The 20357-nt window shown below is 40.0% G+C and overlaps 1 protein-coding gene across 3 annotated transcripts in view; it reads right to left on the minus strand.

The window, feature by feature from the left end:
* Positions 1-20357, minus strand: part of PRCP (prolylcarboxypeptidase) — a 74111-nt gene that overhangs the window by 9491 nt on the left and 44263 nt on the right. For all 3 annotated transcript variants that reach the window (XM_079787321.1, XM_079787320.1, XM_079787319.1), the window contains exons 5-9: positions 19318-19499; positions 18715-18872; positions 18015-18187; positions 5181-5345; positions 3405-3592 (exon numbers count right to left, since the gene is read on the minus strand). In XM_079787321.1, coding sequence (XP_079643447.1) covers positions 3405-3592; positions 5181-5345; positions 18015-18187; positions 18715-18872; positions 19318-19499 — 866 coding nt within the window. The remainder of the gene's footprint in view (positions 1-3404; positions 3593-5180; positions 5346-18014; positions 18188-18714; positions 18873-19317; positions 19500-20357) is intronic.

Consider the following 20357-nt stretch of genomic DNA (forward strand, 5'->3'; position numbering starts at 1 on the left):
CCTACTCTGTAGCAGGCACTGACTGGGCACAGGGAATTCGTGAACAGACAAAAATCTCTACCATCATAGTGCCCCCTTCCATAACAGTCTACATACTCCCTGAAATAAACCTGTCAGGAAGTCACTATCTATATATATAAAAGTCTAATATGCTAAGTGTCTGACTGATCGGTCGACTATGACATGCACTGGGCTAGACGGGGTGGACACGCCCTGGAGCCCTCTCACGGTTCCTCCCTGGCCTCCAAAATTTCTTCTAATTAACTTCCTTTCAATGTGCATGAATTTGTGCACCAGGCCTCTAGTTTTCTAATAATATAAATTGGCAATCTGCCTGAGGTTACACAGCTAACTTGGTGAAAAAGGAAAAACAGCACCCAGGTCTCTCTGACTTCAAAGCCCAAGCTCTTAACCTACAAATCATCAATCCAACAAATATAGATTGAACTTTCCAATCAGAGAAGCAGTCATGCTTGGATTTGTGTGAGGCAACCTGAGGAGAGAAGCATGAACATAAAGATATTTTCACATGGTTCCTTGGACATTTTCTCACTCATCAACCAGAAATGTTTTCTAGCTGGTAGCCACTAAGTACACAGAACAGAGACACCCGGGGCTGCTCCTTTACTTTGGGAATGTGCTTCCTTCAGAAAAACAGGAGAATTCTGAATTTTTAAATAACTTAAATTTTTTTGCATTGGATTTTTCACCTAGCAACAAATGGAAAAATATTTCTTTTAAAAGTAGACTTGCCATGGCAGAATGATATACCAGCATTATCACACAATCCTGCCTTTAAACTTGCACATGCCTCTGAAGCCTTCCTGAGTTTCGTATGTCATTTCTCATCCTCGTCAATACACTTATTGCACATTCATTATGTGCCAGTCCCTGTTGCAGGTGCTAAAGGCACAGAGATGATCAAGACAGTCTCTGCCATTAAGAAGTTCACAATCTCATGGGGGCAGAAAGTCTGTTTTTATACTGAACTGATAGAAAGTCCTTTCTTATACTGAACTAAAAGTTTTATAATTTCCACCTATGTGTTTCAGTTCTTTCCCCCAAATTTTTCTCATAAAAAACTATCTCCCTCCCAATGATGATGATGATGATGATGATGATGATTGTTATTTTGATGGCCTGAAGAAAATAATATAACAGGACAAATGGATAACTAAAATACATATCTATAATGGTTGAATTCAATAAAAAAGGACAATGTATTTAACCAAAACACATATAGTAAAATGTTCATACAGACTCCACTTTATAATTCAATTGAACTTCATCTTTATAAGGTCAAAGCAAGGAAGGGTGACCTCGGAATGTTAGCATGCAAGAGAAATCCATATAAATACTACACAGAGATTAGCTCCTAGAGAAAAACAAAAAATTAACAAAGTACTTTCTCCTATGAGGAACAATGATAAGCTTGGAGACCCTAGGCTTGTACTTAAACTTTCTTCAGTCCTCTCAGTCCTTTTATATTTCCCTAATTTCAAACACCCAAATTTGGCACCATTTCCTTAAATGCCTTAAAAAGATTTATTTGTTCAACTGTCACTTTTATAAGGCTGAGCTAAAGACTATAGCTGTGAAGAATCCCATTGAGCACAAGGAACACAACTTAAGGAAATTAAACAAAAAGAATCTTTAAGTTTTCCATTAAAGTGTTTCACCTTTTATTCTGGGTAGGTACCCTACTGGATCAGAAAATATCATCAACCCAATAAACTAGATTGCAAAGTGAGCAGTGTTATGGGCCTAAACCCAAGGAGTGATCCTTCGGTCAAAACAGCACTCCTTACTCCTAAAAGCTATTGAGCATGTGCTGAAGATCAAATTTAACTCTTATTTATAAAAGTTTGTAAAAGAATGACATTTACAATTTATACAATAGCTCCAGGTTAAGAGATGTGTATGGGTATCTCTCTACTATTTCCATATAGATTTGGAAATAAATTTTTTTATTAACTAGTTGCTATTCTTAATAGCTGACAACCTGATATACAAGCCAAAGCATGGAAATTTTGAAGTGGCAATCAGATACATTTAGAGTCTACTCAAATAACTCTGATGTGAACCAATACCACATATGTCACCATAAGAGCAGTACAATGTAGAAGAACAAACAGGATTTTTGTGGTCAAACAGACCAAGGTTGAAATCTGGTTTTATTAGTAACTAAAATAAAGCTGGATGAACTTTGGCAAGTGACTGAACACAGTGACCCTCACTTTCCTCCTCAGGAAAAAGGAACTATAACAACTACTTCACAGGATTGTTGGAAGGGTTCAATTTTTGGTAATTTATTTAAAGTTCCTCATATAGTGCCTGGAACAGAACAGATTGGGTACTTCAAAAGTATTTGTTGAATAGATACTAAAAAAATTTTATTACCATTAATAACAATAGTAACAAAAGTAAGGCAAATTGTGAACAAATGATGCTTCATTTTGTGCTGAGGAATTTAAAAAAAATATTTTCATGCCCTAGCTCAGTGGTCGGCAAACTGCGGCTCTCCAGCCACATGCGGCACTTTGGCCCCTTGAAAGTGGCTCTTCCACAAAATACCACGTGCAGGCGCGCATGTACAGTGCGATTGAAACTTCGTGGCCCATGTGCAGAAGTCGGTTTTCGGCTCTCAAAAGAAATTTCAATCATTGTACTTTGATATTTGGCTCTGTTGACTAATGAGTTTGCCGACCACTGCCTAGCTGGTTTGGCTCAGTGGATAGAGCGTCAGCCTGTGGACTGAAGGGTCCTGGGTTCGATTCCAGTCAAGGGCACATGCCTGGGTTGCGGGCTCGAACCCCAGTAGGGAGAGTGCAGGAGGCAGCCAATCGATGATTCTCTCTTATCACTGATGTTTCTATCTCTCTCTCTCCCTCTCCCTTTCTCAATAAAAATATATATTTAAAATATTTTTTTTCATTTTGTTGCTGCACTGTTTTTAAGCCTTTAACAATGGTGGTAATAGTGTAAAATCATATTTCTACTCTGCATCCTCTTCTGTCTTCTTTTTCTTCTAAATCATGTCTCTACTCCACATCCTCTTTCTTTTTCTTCCCCTCCCCTTCCTCTTCCCCTTCTTCCCCTCCCCTTCCTCTTCCCCTTCTTCCCCTCCCCCTTCCCCTCCCCCTCCTTCTTTCCCCATCCTTCCTCTTCCTCTTCTTCCAGGGAATTTTTATAAGAGTTTATTTGAGCCAAACTGATGACATGCCTGGAAGCAAGATCTCAAATGCTCCCAGCATCCTCTATCTTTCAAGTCATAGGAAAACAGTATACCATTGGTTGTATTCTATATTATTTTATTGTCCAACATTTTTCCTGGTTCTATTTTCTCAGCTATTCTACAAATGTCTCCAACAACAAAGTTTTTCTTTGGAACAGCAATAACTCACCTGAAAATGATGTTCGTGTGAGAACTGATGTTTTTGCCTCCATACATAGAAGTGATCCAGGAGGGCCTTGGTTTCACACCCCACTGTTTAAAACAATCATCTGAAAATGCCTTCAAGTCCCACATGTGAGGTTCAAACATGTCATCAATACCATTGGTACAAAAGGGCATGACCATTTCTGTGCAAGCCTGAGAAAGCAACCCATAAGAGTCTAGTGAAAAAATAAGGCACAAAGAAGTTAAATAAACTGTCCAAAGTCATACATTAGTAAGCAACAAAGCCAGAGTTTGAATTCAGGCAGTCTAGCTTCAGAGTTCCTGCTCTTTATCTCTCTGTGTCATACCCCTCTTATTGCTCCTAGAAAGGCTCGGAAGTTAGAAATCACAGAAGTTAGAGCTATATGTATATTCCTTCTTTGTAAACTGTTTGTTTTTTTCACATCTATTATCCTACTAGAGGCCCAGTGCATGAAATTCGTGCACGGGGGTTGGGGGGTGGTCCCTGAGCCCGGCCTGCACCCTCTCCAATTCAGGACCCCTCGGGGGATGTCCGACTGCCTCTTGCAATCAGGGACCGCTGGCTCCTAACTGCTCGCCTGCCTGCCTGCCTCATCACCCCTAACCCCTCTGCCTGCCTGCCTGATAGCCCCTAACTGCTCCCCTACCAGCCTGATCGCCCCTAACTGCTCCCCTGCTGGCCTGATCGCCTTTAACCACCTCCACCTTGCCCCTCACCCAGGACCCAGGATTCCCTCCTCCGGCCAGTTGCAGGCACCCAGGACCCGGCCGGCTTCTCCCAGGCTGGCTGCAGCTGCAGGGGACTGTGGCCGGGAAGCTTTGCCCAGGCCGCAGCTGCAGGCACCCAGGACCACAGGGCGGGCGGCTTGTCCTTTTCCTGGGTCGCAGCCCTAGCTGCTGGAACCTGGGACCATGGGGTGTGTGGCTTGTCCCTCTCCTGGGCCGGGCTGCAGGCGCAGGCACAGCCACTGGTGCCCGGGACTGCAGGGTGGGCAGCTTGTCCCTCTCCCAGGCCACAGCCCCAGCCGCTGGCGCCCGGGACAATGGGGCAGGCAGCTTGTCCCTCTCCTGGGCTGCAGTCTGACTGGTCCCCATTCCTCTCTTGCGAGCTCATTTGTGCCTGGCTGGTCCTCATTCCTCTCTCATGAGCTCATTTGTGCCTGGCTGGTCCCCATTCCTCTCTCCCCAGTGTTGAGTGTCTGAGCCATTAGGGCATCATGAGGGCATGAGGGCATGGCATGAGGGCGTGATGGCCATTTGCATATTAGCTCTTTATTTATAGGATATTAGCTCTTTATTTATAGGATTGAATCTTCAAAACAACTCTGGAAAGAAAGTATTCTTATTCTTATTATTCTCATTGTACACATGAAAGAACAAAATATGAGAAGGAATCAAGTTAGACTCCCCTTCATTTATGTGTCCATAAAATGTTTCCTTTATAGGACATATCAAAATCTATTGTAATATTAATTGTGCTTCTTTTTCAACAAGCTACATTTGATAGTAAAATCGATCATGTCTTACTTATCTTTGTATCTGTGGAGCCTAGAAGGGTGCCTAACCCATGATAAATACTCAGAATATATTTGGCGATGATTAAATACATAAGTGAATGAATGAATGAGGAAACTTATCATGGTTTCAGAGAGAGACCACATTGAGATCCAGGTTAGGTGATAAAATCTTGTGAACTCTGTTACAGCACAGCCATATTAATGAAAAGTAAGTTCCACTTGGAGAAATCATACACACTTACCTGATAGCTCCAACCCAGGGATCCTAGACTGCTAGTTGATGTCTCTGATATATTCAGGCATCTCGCCTGGCCTGAATAATTGTAATATACATTCAGAGCTTGGAAAATATTCTGCAGCAACTCTCTATCAGATAAATTGGAATTTTTCAAATACTGGCACACCACCTGTCATTTTAGATAAATAAAAAGAAGAGTCAGAGCATAAATACTAATAAAAAAGTAATATGCAAATTGACCATGTCTCTGCTATACCCACAAGCCACGCCCACCAGCCAATCAGGAGCGAGTATGCAAATTAACCCAACAAGATGGCTGCAGCCAGAGAGAGAGCAGGAGGCTTGAGTTGCCCCCAGAGATGGAGGAAGCCAAGCTTTCCACCCCCTCTGGCCTGCCTTGGCCTCCTTTCAAGGCTACAAAGTTTCAATTATAGAAAATAAACAAATCCCAACAAAAATGGCAGCAGCCATGGAGCTGGAGAGAGCAGGAGGCTTGAGTTGTCCCGGCGATGGAGGAAGCCAAGCTTTCCACCTTCCCTGGCCTGCCTTGGCCTCCACTCAAGGCTATAAAGTTTCAATTATAGAAGATAAATAAATCCCAACAAAAATGGCTGCTACCACAGAGCAAGCAGGAGGCTTGGCTCCGCTCAAGGCTACAAAGTTTATAGAAGATAAATAAACCCCAGATACCAGGGCCTCTGCTTGGGTCACCGGGGGGCGTGGTCGGCCTGCAAACCACCACAGGCCCCTCACCCAGGCCGCCCCATGCCCCAAGGGAACCCCTACCCTGATCTGGGACACCCTTCAGGGCAAACCAGCCAGCCCCCATCCGTGCACTAGGTCTCTATCCTATCTAATCCTATCTAATAAAAGAATAATATGCAAATTGACCATCACTCTAACACACAAGATGGCTGCCCCCATGTGGTCAAAGATGACTGCCCGCATGTGGACACAAGATGGCCACCACAAGATAGCCAGCAGGAGAGGGAAATTGGGAGAGACCAGGCCTGCAAGGGAGGGCAGTTGGGGGCAATCAAGTCTGCAGGAGAGGGCAGGTAGGGGTGACTAGGCTGGCAGAGGAGGGAAGTTGGGGGCGACCGGGCCTGCAGGGAAGGGCAATTGGGGGGGACCCAGGCCTGCAGGGTAGAGCAGTTGGAGGTGACCAGGCCTGAAGGGGAGGGCAGTTAGGGGTGACCAGGCCTGCAGGAGAGGGCAGTTAGGGACAAATAGGCTGGCAGGGGAGTGGTTAGGCATCATCAGGCTGTCAGGGGAGTGGTTAGGGGGTGATCAGGTTGGCAGGTAGAAGCGGTTAGGGGCAATCAGGAAGGCAGGCAGGCGAGCAGTTGGAAGCCAGCAGTCCTGGATTGTGAGAGGGATGTCCCAGATTGGAGAAGATACAGGTTGGGCTTAGGGATACCCCCTCCTCCCCCCACCCCCGCACGGATTTTGTGCACCGGGCCTCTAGTATAATCATAAAAGGATAATATGCTAGTTAGACGAGGTCAACCAGCCATCTTCCAGACGTCCGACTTCCTTCTGAACAAAGCATGGTGGTGGGGGCCAAGGCAGAGGCAGTTAGGGGCGATCAGGCTGGCAGGGGCGGGCAGTTGGGGGCGAGATCAGGCCGACAAGGGAGGGCAGTTGGGGGCGATCAGGCAGGCAGGCAGGTGAGCGGTTAGGAGCCAGCAGTCCCAGATTGTGAGAGGGATGTCCAATAGGAGAGGGTGCAGGCATACCCCTCCCCCGTGCACGAATTTTGTGCACTAGTAGTATAGTAAAACAAAAGACATAGGACTTTGATTTGATCATTAAAAGATATGCATTTAACTTATACTACTTGACAATTTCTATCTTTTGAGTATAATCCCTTTCAGAGATTAATAAACCTTTTAACTACTCCTAAACTATAGAAGTAAACCAAAGTCATTTGTATAGCATGCAAAGTCCTCCCTACCTACCACTCTAGTTTTAACTCCTACAACCTTTGCTGCAGCATAGCAAAATCATTTCCAGCCCACTAAGCTCTTTCCTTCCTCTTTGCTTTTGCACATTCCTTCTCCCTCTCTCCAATTCATCTAATACCTAGCAAACACCAACTCATCTTCCACAATACTCATCTCAAGTATCACCTCCCCTATGAGGCCATCATTACCTATGCCCCTCAAGTCAGGTTTAGGGTATGCATAAAGAAATGAGTTATGCTAAACTGAGAGCCTCATAAAACTACTGAGCCTAAAGTAATAAGAACTAAGTCACTCCCTCCTTCATGCTTCACTATGCCCTGTGCCTTTTCTATCAGAGCCCCTGTAATGCTTTACAGCACTCATTTGATTCCAGAGTGTCTCACTCACCACTTACTTAAGCAAGATATCTAGTAATTAAGTGTTTGCTGAATGACTACAATTTTATAAAAATACAAAATTTATAAAATTTCTTATGGAAAAACTATACCAAGCTCCAATGTCTGTGTTGTGATAAGCAGATCAGGCAGCTCCCCAGCTCCCAAATACTCCCATCACTGGACTATACTCAGTACCTGAAATTCAGTACTAAAAATCAAAGACAATCCTCAGGGTGGGAAATGAAGGCAGGGACTATCTAGACAGGGGCATGGAAAGCTTTCGAGGGTATATAAATATTCCATATCTTCCTAGGGGTCTAGGTTACACAACAAACAGTACACTTACAATTTGTACATTTTACTGTATGTAAATTTTACCTAAAAAAAAATCAAACAAATACTGAACTCTAGTTAATGACATTAAAGCTGATTTTAGAAAGTGTGTTGATGTCTTCAACTTAATTTTGAAATGCTTTTAATAATAAGATGAAATGAAGGATAGATAGAAGGATGGATAGGTGAATCCATTTGATATAGCATATCAAATATAATAAAGTATTATTTATAAAATTTAGGTGGTTGGCTTATAGGTATTCACTGTCCAATTATTTCAACTTTACTGAATTTTTTTTTACAATAAAATGTTGGGGGGAAATCACAGGCAATGGAATCAAAGCTGAATAACAACAATAACAACAACAATAGCTACTGATTACTGAGCCCTAATTTACAACCTTTACATCACTTAAGTCTCAAACCATCCTATCAGATGTATTATTGTCCAGTATTTTACATGAAGAAACTGATTCTTAGGTTAAATTACTTTATTCAAGGTCATCCAGCAAGTAAATGGTAGGACCTAGATTCAACACCAGATGTCTCTGGTTATGAAATATACATCTTACTCATCATGTTACACAGCTTAGGTTGTATCCCCTATAAAACTGCAAAGAGCCCCAATGGCAAGAAAAACACATTATGTTCCATCTTCTATTAACACCTTCACACGAATTCAGTGATCTGGTCCTTTCTCATTTCAGATAAAAAACATATATAATAGGTAAGTTCTGACAAATATATATATATATATATATATATATATATATATGAATCCAGAAAAGAAGAAGCCTGGAAAAAAGGAACTCAGCTACCCCACTTTAGAGAGAGATTCTGGGCAGGAGGAGCAACCAGACCTGGCCTGGCATATGCTCCCAGTCAGGAACGGAGGACACTGAGAAAGGAGTAGTGGCCACAAGCAAACACAGTCTCTCAGCACAGTTCTGCCTACGAGGAGCTTCCAGTAACACTTTCCTGGAAAAAGGAAACTTAAGACAGAGAAAGTGAATTACAGAAAAAATTAAATGCCTCTCTGCAAATGTATTCAGCACAATATTTCTATGCAATGTTAAATGATAGTGTGTGAAATAAAAGGTTTTAGGAAATTTAGAAAATGTATTAGCAAGTGTGAAGTTTTCTTGACTGTAGGATTTCTCTGAGTTTGTAACATGCTTAATTACAATGTGACTTGCCAAAAGGGAGATAGAGTATGCATTTTCCCAGTAAGTTTTTGATAATATTGAGTGTGAAAAAAGTCAGAAATTAAGATGTCCAAATAACTGGACATGCTGTACCTTTAAAAAGTAACTGTGAGGCCATACACCAAGGTTTAGGGTATGCATAAAGAAATGAATTATGCTAAACTGAGAGCCTCATAAAACTACTGAGCCTAAAGTAATAAGTAAATGCAAGTTGAAGAAAAAAGGCAAAACAGTGTTTTACTATTCTGACAACTCTCAATCATTCATGGCAAGTAAAAAACATACCTAATTGTATAGCACTTTTCTTAGAAAATGTTCCTAAGAAATATAACAATCGGAAATAACCAAGAAAATATGGAAATCAAGAACCAATCAAAGAATTCATTAAACTGCCTATTTCCAACAGTTGATCAGCATTCTTTTCTGTATGTGGACACCAACAGTGGATTCAGCTCTTTCAAAATGCATCACAAAACTACAGAGTAGACACATGGAATGCAGAGAAGAGCATTATGTCCAAGCACAGCATGGTAGATGAGGCAGGGTGACAATGCAAACTGGGCAGGGGGAATGGGGTGCTGACGTGTAGCAATAAGTGGCCTCAAACTCTAGAAAAGAACAGTCGCAAGTGAGCGTGACTCACATGTTGGCATCAGATCCCCTCTCAGCACTAGAACACTGGGCCTCTGTCAGGCGAAGAAAAGGAGTTCCCATGAATAGCCATCTCTACAAATAGCAGTTACTCCTTAAAAGACACAAGCAAGGCTGGGGACCGGCACCGCTTGACAATATTTAGGGTTTCGGCAGCCCCCGTTACACAAAGAGAAAGAAGATAATGGTCTTAAACTTGGCCTCTGATAGTAGAAATTCCATGTCCAACTTGCTGTCCACTTTGAGGTCGGAGCACCCTTGAAGTACTCGATCCGCTTCTGAGCATCACATTTGAAGAAGGACACTGACTAACATGAGAAAGTCCAGAGAGAAACAATCAGGATGGGGAGTTGAGGAAAACTGAAGAAACCCTATAATTGTTCATCTGTATCATTCTCAATCTTCCATTATTACAAATAAGGCTAAAATAAACATACTTGGGGATAAATGTTTACATATATCCTTAATTCTTTTCTTGAGATAAATTCTTAGAGAAAGTACTGGTTCAAAGGAAATAAACATCTTTAAGGCCTTTGCAACATCCTATCAAATTACCCTTTAGAAAAAAAGTACCCATTTATAATTCTACTAATACGCTAGTAGAAGCCAAAAAAAAAAAATCACTTAAAATTTTTTTGGAAAAGTGTTTGCAAATTCACTAAGGGAATTTTGTTATTATAGGTGGTTCAAAAGTTCTTTTCTATCTCAAAGAGACTGTGAGTTCAAGCATCATTCTCTAGCGTGCACACACACACACACACACACACAGAATATCTCTATGCCTTTCCTTAACAATTTTGGTAGCAAAAAGTAAATAAAGCTTTCCAAAAAAATACTGAAATCATACTGGCAAAACCTCAATATTAGTCCCATACTTAGTCAAAGACTGTAGTAATTCAAAAGGAGATATTCATATACTTTTATTTTATTAAAGATTTATAGAATGCACAAAACACTATGTAAAGGTTGAACCCTATAAAATTGCCATGTTAATAAGTCAAACACAGTCAAATATGGGCATATTTGGTTCAATCTCATATAAGACTTCAACTTAAGCATGATAATTTGTAGATATTACCCACTTGATAAGGGCAAGCACTTAGTCTGCGGATTGTTGACTTGAAGGCTGTGATCTAATCAGACAATAAGGACAGAGTCACTGCCAACCACTTCCATCCAAAATACTCAACACCAATATAGCCCCTGTACCATATTTCCTATATATTTTATGGACACTAACAAATACCGTCTTCTGAACTATTTCTACATGAGGCACTGCATAAGGCCATAAACTCATTCATATGGGGCAGCTGAGGCTGAGGCTGAGGCTGCTAGTATAACTATTGAATGTTTCTTGAGGTCAGTACTTCCCCTACAATGACCCAGGAAGAAACATATAATGACAGTCTGCAGGAAGAAACAAGCTCAGAATTTAAATACCAGTTCTGGCTCTGGCTGGTTTGGCTCAGTAGATAGAGGGTCGGCTTGAGGAATAAAGGGTCCCAGGTTCAATTCTGGTCAAGGGCACATGCCTGGGTTGTGGCTCGCTCCCCACTGGGGGGCGCGCAGGAGGCAGCCCATCAATAATTCTCTCTCATCGTTGATGTTTCTAGCTCTCTATCCCTCTCCCTTCCTCTCTGAAATCAACCAAAAAATAAATTTAAAAAAAAATCAATTCTGAACCCCGACTTTGGCCACAAAATCCTGGTATAACAATCTGTCTCCCTGATATTATATAGTAATAAAAATAGTTGTTCCTTTGCACTAGCATTGACCTAGTGCTTACTATACACCTGGTCCTATTAAATCCTCATAATGACCCTAATAAGCATTACAATGACTATTATCCCCATTTCGCAGATAAAGAAACTAAAACACACAATGGTTTAAGAGAATTGCTCAGATCAGACAAGAAGAAATAAAAGGCATCCAAATTGGAAAAGAAGAAGTAAAACTGTCATTATTTGCAGATGACATGATTTTATAGATAGAAAACCCTAAATATTCCATTAAAAAAACTACTAGATTTAATAAATGAATTTGGCAATGTAGCAGGATACAAAATTAAAGCCCAGAAATCTATGGCTTTTTTATACACCAATAATGAACTCACAGAAAGAGAAACAACAAAAACAATCCCATTTACCATTGCACACAAAAAATTAAGATACCTAGGAATAAACTTAACTAAGGAGGTAAAAGACCTGTACTCGGAAAACTACAGGACACTGAAAAAAGAGATAGAGGAAGGCATAAACAAATGGAAGAATTTACCATGTTCATGGATTGGTAGGAATATATCCCAAGAAAACAGAAACACCAATCAGAAAGGATATATGCACCCCTATGTTCATAGCAGCACAATTTACAATAGCTAAGATTTGGAAACAGCTCAAGTGCCCATTAGCAGATGAGTGGTCTAAAAAACAGTGGTACATCTACACAATGGAATACTACGCTGCTGTAAAAAAAAAACTCTTACCATTCACAACAGCATGGATGAACATAGAGAGCATTATGCTAAGTGAAATAATCCAGTCAGAGAAAGATAAATATCACATGATCTCACTCATTTGTGGAATATAATAAACAACATAAACTGACAAACAAAAATAGATCCAGAAACACAGAAGCATCGAACAGACCATCAAATTTCAGAGGGATGGTGGGTGGGGGGCAAAGGGGGAGAGTAAGAGATCAACCAAAGGATTTGTGTGCATGCATATAAGCATAACCAATGGACCCAGACACTAGGGGAGTGAGGACATATGCTGGGGAATGGGGGTGGCCAGGAGAGGTCAATGGGGGAAAAAGGAGACATATGTAATCTCATATAATAAAAGGCTAATATGCAAATCGACCGAATGGCAGAACAACCGGTCATTATGATGCACACTGACCACCAGGGGGCAGACACTCAATGCAGGAGCTGCCCCCTGGTGGTTAGTGCGCTCCCACAGGGGGAGTGCTGCACAGCCAGAAGCCCTGAGCCGGGTTCATGGCTGGCAAGCGCAGCAGTGGGGGCGGGAGCCTCTCCCGCTTCTGCCGGCTTAGGCGCTCTCCCCAGAGGGAGCGGGCCTCTAGTACTATATATAATACTTTAAACAATAAAGAATTTTTTAAAAAAGACTTATTTATAGGTCTCTGTTTTCTGAAATACTATAAATTGTGAAAGCTGACCTAAAGCAAAGTATAACACTGTCTAAACAGTTATAAATAGAAAATAAAAGCTGGAGGAAAAAAAGAGAGAGAATTGCTCAAAGCCACACAGCCAGAGTGGCAGAACTGGGATTCAAATACAGACTCACTCTGAAGCTTAACTACTTACACTACACATACTCAACTTTAAAGTTACAGTGTCTGAAACAAATAACAACATAAAAAGTGCCTAAATATACCTGTAATCTCATGCTTATTTATTTATATTTGCCAATTACAGCTGACATTCAATATTATTTTATATTTGTTTCAGGTGTACAGCATAGCAGTTAAATATTTATATAATTTAGAAAATTATTCCCCCCAGTAAGTCTTGTATCCCCTGGCACCATACATAATTATTACATTATTGACTATATTCCCTATGCTGTACTTTACATCCCCATGACTATTTTCACGCTTAATTTTTATACAAATTTCTTTTATTCTTAGACTGTCTTTATTTTTCTAAGTTTATTTGGTTTTGGTAAACACTTAGAAGGGATTCTGTGTCACTATAAAATCATAAAACTTTTTTATTATGCTATAGTAAGAAGAAAACTGTAAAACAGTAATGTGAGGCTCAAGAATCACATGAAATGAACAGACTAAATTCACTTTCTGTTTCCTAAAACAAAGGTAAACATTCAGGAAAAACTTGAAAAGAGCATTAGAAGTCCATTTTAATACGTGTGGATTTTAAGAGTGTAGAAATTGTGGAGATGATAGAACATTCTACCCTCAGTACCAAACTAATCAGCTCTGCACCCAAATACTAGGTTCTGTCCTTGGAGCCTGTGAACACCAGAGAAAGATAACGATTTGCTCAGAAGCTTTAAGTGTCCCCACCTCTGAGGATAAGCATTTGAATATGGAAGAAAAAGGGGCAAGGAACATTTTTAAAAGAGGAAGGAAAGAAGATAGGTTAAAAAAAAAAAAAAAAAAAACGAATCTCCTCTCAGAGAGAATGGTCCATCCACATTAGAGAAAGGATTAAGCAGATACATTCAGCTTTTCTAACAGATTTTCATTCTCTAAGGCTTCAATACCCCTCTCACACTCACTCAGATAATCACATTAGTTTTGTCATTAAAAGCTCCCTTTTCATTGAATGCACCTAAACTGGCTTAAACCACCCAGAGAGGTCGCATACATTACCAAACACTAAGACAAACGGAAGAGATTTTCCATTTTATGTCTTATTATTTCAAAATATCTATCTGCATGCTCAGAAGGCTAAGCTAAAAGATTTGGTAAGTTATTAGCTAAAAAAAATTTCCAAAATAAACAAACTCTGCTGCACCCTTTAAAACTGCTCTTTAAACTGAGATGAGAGCTAGTTTTATGCTGACGGAGCAGTCAAGTGACAGAGCGTTTTCTATTTCCCTTTTCTCTTCGTCCTGGTGTCCTATTGGCCAAGTCCATGATTATTTCTGCATAAATGTTGCCGCTTCTGTTAGCAGTAAACAAAGCAAATGGAATCTAAATGTGCAAAGCCCAAAGACAAATTAAAAAGAGTGATACTTGAGTTGACACGGAAACTTGCATTCAGTCACTGCCTATGGATCCTTCAGAACTGTACAAGGACCAGACAGAAATAGAAATCACCTGCTTTTTTCCATGACTCATCTGTTACTTATTATCTCACTATCCTAAGCCTGCATGGGATATAAAACTGAAACTCACAGACACAGACAACAGTATGAGGTGGTTATCAGAGGGAAGTGGGGAGGTGTTAGTAAAGGGTAAAGAGGGCTAAATATATGGTGATGAAAGATTATTTGTCTTTGGGTGGTTGGCACATAATGCAATATACAGATAATGTACCATAGAAATGTACACTAGAAAACTATATAATATTATTAATCAATGTCACTCCTATAAATTTAATTTAAAAAAATGAAATGGACGCTTTAAAGGAAAAAAAAGAAGAAAAGGATGGCTGTTTGTCAGCCCTTTAAAAAGGAGGAAGTGTATCAGAGGGAGGAGGAGTCCTGGTTAAATGGAACTATCCAAGTGAAAGAGCCGTCTCCAACTGGGTAATGTTCCAGGGATTAGTGGGTTGGGAGAACAGAGAGGGGGGTCAAGAAAGGAGAAATAGGATGAACAGTGAAAGAAAGTGATCTGAAGCTAAAAGTAGTGGAAAAATTCTGAAATCAGGATGAAACCAAAGACAGACGCAGTCAATCAAAGTTTCTCAAGCAAGAAGCAGAGAGAAGTTTATTGTGGGTACAGTTCAGACAAGAAACAGAATCATAAATGTATCACAAGCAATCAAAAAATTTCTTAATATGTCAAAAGAAGGATAAAGTCAGTAACAAATAATTGAAGAAAATTACAAGAACTAGTCCTGGATAAAAATAAATAAATAAAAGGTGATTTGGGACAGACACAAAGTTATCTTGTCCTAAAAAATTAATTTTTATACTGTATATATACAAAAGATAAAAGAAGGATTGTGCTAAATCAAAAACAGATGACAAAACATTTGAGATATGTTCCATTCATTTTGAGTGATTTAAGAGAGAGAGAGAAATGGAATATTTATTTACATTTAAGACTCAATAGAAAAATATCTCAAAAGGAACATTAGCCCTCGCTGGTTTGGCTCAGTAGAGCTTCAGCCTGTAGACTGAGGGGTCCCAGGTTCGATTCCGGCCAAGGGCACATGCCCGGGTTGCCAGCTCGATCCCCAGTAGGGGGTGTGCAGAAGGCAGCCAATCAATGATTCTCTTTCATCATTGATGTTTTTATCTCTCTCCCTACTCTCCCTTCCTCTCTGAAATCAACAAAAATAAAAAATAAATTAAAAAAGGAACATTAAAGAAATGGGGAGAAAACCAAAGTTAGACTATTCACTGTTCCAAATCATAAACAAACGAAAAAAGTGTATCCTACCTTTTTTTCTAAATCAGATTGGCAAACTACAGCCCCCAGGCCAAATCCAGCCCAATTCCTGTTTTATAAATACTAAGCAATATTGGAACACAATCATCATAACTCATTTACATATGTCTATGGCTACTTTCTGCTACTTTCTTGCTACACCTGTGTCAGAAACCATATGGCCCAAAAAGCCTAAAATATTTATTATCTAGTTCTTTACAGATATAACAAGAGAATCCCCCATGTTCTTACCATCTAACAATTCATTTGTTCTTCAGGTGGGTGTAAAGATGCAGATGTAATTCTCACTTTATATACAGAGTACAGAATTAAATCTGATAGTTGTCACACTATGGCCAGCAACCAACCCAAACCTTTAGTCAAGTCTTCTACTCCAGTGCAATGTGCTAAATTAGATCCTAGGCTCTGAACAATGGGAGACCTGAGTTCAAATCCCACATCCACCATCCTCTTTGTTGAGCATAAAACTGGGATTATACCTCTTTTTCTCACAGTATTTTTGTGAGGATTCAATGAGACAGTGTATATGAAAGTGCTTTGTAAACAGTGAAATAATGTAAAAGGATAAGGCATTATTACCACATAGACATATATGGAGACTGGTTCAGATTTAGTGTTTCTCATTATTTTGATTCATGAGAGAGATCTACTCTTTTAAATAATTTTGTATTATCAAAATTCAATTTAATTCAGTACACATTTACCTCTGGCCTACTATGTTCAAGACACCCACTGATCACTCCACTTTTTATTATTTATTTATCATTATTCTACTTTGTAGATAAATATCTCTAATAGCAAATGACCTTGTTCCATTTCAGTTACAAAGTTTTAAGCAAGGCGTGCATTTAATAACTTACAGGGACAGTTATATTAAAAGTGCTTTGAAACCTGGTTCTCATATTACCAATTCTATTCACATTTCCAGCACTCATTCTGGCTGTAGAGTCAGTCATATTCTCTACACTTAATAACCATCAAGTTGGCCGGCCTTTGCTTTTAAAACTAAGAGGAATGTTCTTTACAAATGAATGTTTTAAAAAGAACACATACAATGATGAATTTTGGTATACAAGAACCTTAAAATGTGTTACACTTTCCAGAGTGTTTTCACATCCAGTATTTTATCTGATCATCAGCACACTCGCATGGAGAATGTAAGTACCATTATTCCATTCTGCAGAGGAAGACATGGAGGCTCGGAAGAAGAAAGCCTTGCCCAAGATCACACAGCTGCTAAGTGGTAATTCTTTATCAAAGATCCAGTCAGTACTTTTTCCACTCCACCTTGCTGCATGTGGATCACCCCTTTATGATGTATGTAGCACTTAGAATGCATAAGTAGTTGACTGAGTCATAGTGTTATGAGAGCAGCTGCCACACTGACCATCCTATCTAATAAAAGAGTAATATGCAGATTGACCATCACTCCAACACACAAGATGGCTGCCCCCATGTGGTCAAAGATGGCTGCCCCGAGGTGGACACAAGATGGCCACCACAAGATGGCCAGCAGGGGAGGGCAGTCGGGGGGGATCCAGGCCTGCAGGGGAGAGCAGTTAGGGGGGGACAAGGCCTGCAGGGGAGGGCAGTTAGGGGCAATCAGGCTGGCAGGGGAGCAGTTAGGCATCAATCAGGCTGGCAGGGGAGTGGTTAGGGGGTGATCAGGCTGGCAGGCAGAAGCGGTTAGGGGCAATCAGGCAGGCAGCCAGACGAGCAGTTGGGAGCCAGCAGTCCTGTATTGTAGAGGGTGCAGGCTGGGCTGAGGGACACACACCCCCATGCACAAATTTCATGGACCGGGCCTCTAGTATATTATATAGCACCACATGTCTCATATACATCACAAAGATTAAATAAACTGAATATGTAAAGTTCATAGCACAGGACTTGACACATAGTAATTATCCCATTAACAGCAACTATTGGTCTCATTTCTACTTTTTATAACTCTGTAATCTATGCATTTTATCTCCATTATTCATATGAAGAAACTGAGGTTCCAAAAAGTTCAGTCACATGTGCAAGGTTGAGTAACCAGAAAGTGACAGAAGCCAGGATTCCTGCCCAGATTTGACTAATTCCAGAGCCCCTTTGTCACTGAGCTTTCCACTGATACTGGACATCAGAGAAAGCACACACACAAAAATGGAAAAGTATGTTATTGACAGTGATTGAGGAAAGCACATTTTTCTGTTACCTTGATTGGCCAAGCAGGCAAAGGCTGTAAAAAGTTAGATTCATAAGGGTAGTCCACCATTGCCAGATTCACCCAGGTTTCAGAGATCCAATCTTTCAAATGCTGAACATCCTGAGCATTTTTTAATGGTGTACATAAGTGAAGGGCTTCAGAGAGCCAATCCAAGCCAGTACCTGCGAATATTGAAACATAAGAAGCACTGCTCAACATAAGGTTTTATAGATTCTTCACTTGATATTTTAGAAAACTCAACCTTCAACACCACTTCTCCAAGAATATTTTTTCAACATCCATAAAATGTTTTTAGAGCAACTGCATAATCCCATATAGACAAGTTGCCTATCCTCTGGAGTTTACCAGAACGCATACTTTTAATTAGTCCCTATTTTAAAGATACTATGGAAATAAATTAAAAAATTAAGTGGAACATTATAGAGCAATGAAAGGCACAAACTACAACTAAATAAAACAAATGGATGTGTCTGACAAACACAGCCATGACAAAAGACTGGAAAGGGCACAAGAAGACTTCTGAGAGGATTTCTTGATTTTGATTTGTGTGCTTTTCAGAATGTTATATTTAAATATATATGTTACACTTAAATTAAAAGTTTCTAAAAAATGTGGGAAATGTTGAATTTAACAAGTGAAAGGCAAAAAAACAACAATACATTATTTCATTCTCTTAATTAAAGCTTACCGTTTCTTGTGAGCCGATTAATGGCATCCCAGGAACTTCGGATGTTCTCTGAACAATTTGGGCCACTTCTCTTAAAATCCGTAGTTACAATTTTCATAAATACACCACAAGGTACTATATCTTCAAATTGCCAGATAGGGGCAGAGGCTGCAAGAGCTCTAAATGGTAATAAAATAATGAAAGAGAAAAGAGGGGAAAATGAAACTCCTCAAATTCAAGTTTTTGTTTGTTAGTTTTGTTTTAATCCTCACCCGAGGACATACTTAGAGAGATGAAGAGAGACAGGCAGGGAAAAGAGAAATATTGATCTGTGATGTTGCCTTCCCTATGCTCCCTGACTGGGAATCAAACCCCAAACCATTGGCAACCTTTCGGTTCATGGGAGGATGCTCACCCAACTAAGCCACTCCTGCCAGGCCAAATTCAAGTTTTTAATTTGAAACTGATACTGAACAAAAATAGTGAGAAAAATAACAGTTGTAAATGAAACAGAAACTAGGAATCTCAGAACAATAGAATGGTACATGTTTTACCCAAAACAAATCTCTAAGTTTGCCTTGACAACCATTAAGAAGTACTCATGTCCAACATAAATGCATTTACCCAACCACCATATGAGGATATTTCATCCTGAACCAGGCTGCAAGCATGCCACCATAAGAGCCCCCCAGGGCTATGAAAGGTTGATTTTCAGCTCCTGGAATTGTCCTTTTCAAGTGTTTGATTAACTCTGCAAAATCAGCTAGAGCTTGTTCCGATGTCAGAAAATTCAAGTGCCTGGAATCCTAAAGAAAAATAACAAAGAACATGGGTATAAATGTGCACATAATAGCAGCTTAGGCATAGCATAGATCCAGTAAAAAGCCAGAGTCAGATAAGCTTTCCTCCAAATAGAATTTCTAGGCAATTGAGTTAAAATGCATAGTCAAAGTCATAGCAATGCTGATGTAAAGTAATTTTAAGTTTGTGGCAAGAACATAATGTATTTGCATTCAATTATAATTTCCATTAAATGCTATTTACCAAAGACCTTTTTGAGGTTGTAGAAACAATAGAAATAAACTGCAAATAATATTTAACAATAAATGTGATGGAATACAATACTAAGCTTAAGGTAACTGCTATATTACAATTATATTTTAAATCTTCAAACATTTACAATAGGCAAAGGTAAACTAAATCCTGTGGAAAACTAAAGAATCATTAGTAAAAATAAAATCCATCCTTCTTTATCATAAAAATTATTTGTTTGTTTAATGTATTTTTATTGATTTCAGAGAAGAAGGGAGAGGGAGATTGAAACATCAATAATGAGAGAGAATCATTGATCAGTTGCCTCCTGCATGCCCCCTACTGGAGATCAAGCCCACAACCTGGGCATATGTCCTGATCCAGAATTGAACCATGACCTTGTGGTTCATAGATCAATGCTCAACCACTGAGCCACATTGGCCGGGCTGTTTGCTGTTTTGTTCATCCTCACCTGAGGATATTTTTCCATTGCTTTTCAGGGAGAGAGGAAGAGAGAGACACATTGACTGGTTGCCTCCCACACGCACCCCGAAGAGGGGCGGGGAGTAAACCTGCAACCCAAGTATGTGCCCTTGACTGGAATTGAACCCGAGATCCTTCCATGCATATGC

The sequence above is a fragment of the Cnephaeus nilssonii genome (assembly GCF_951640355.1).
Source record: "Cnephaeus nilssonii genome assembly, chromosome: 13".
Classification (NCBI taxonomy): domain Eukaryota; kingdom Metazoa; phylum Chordata; class Mammalia; order Chiroptera; family Vespertilionidae; genus Cnephaeus; species Cnephaeus nilssonii.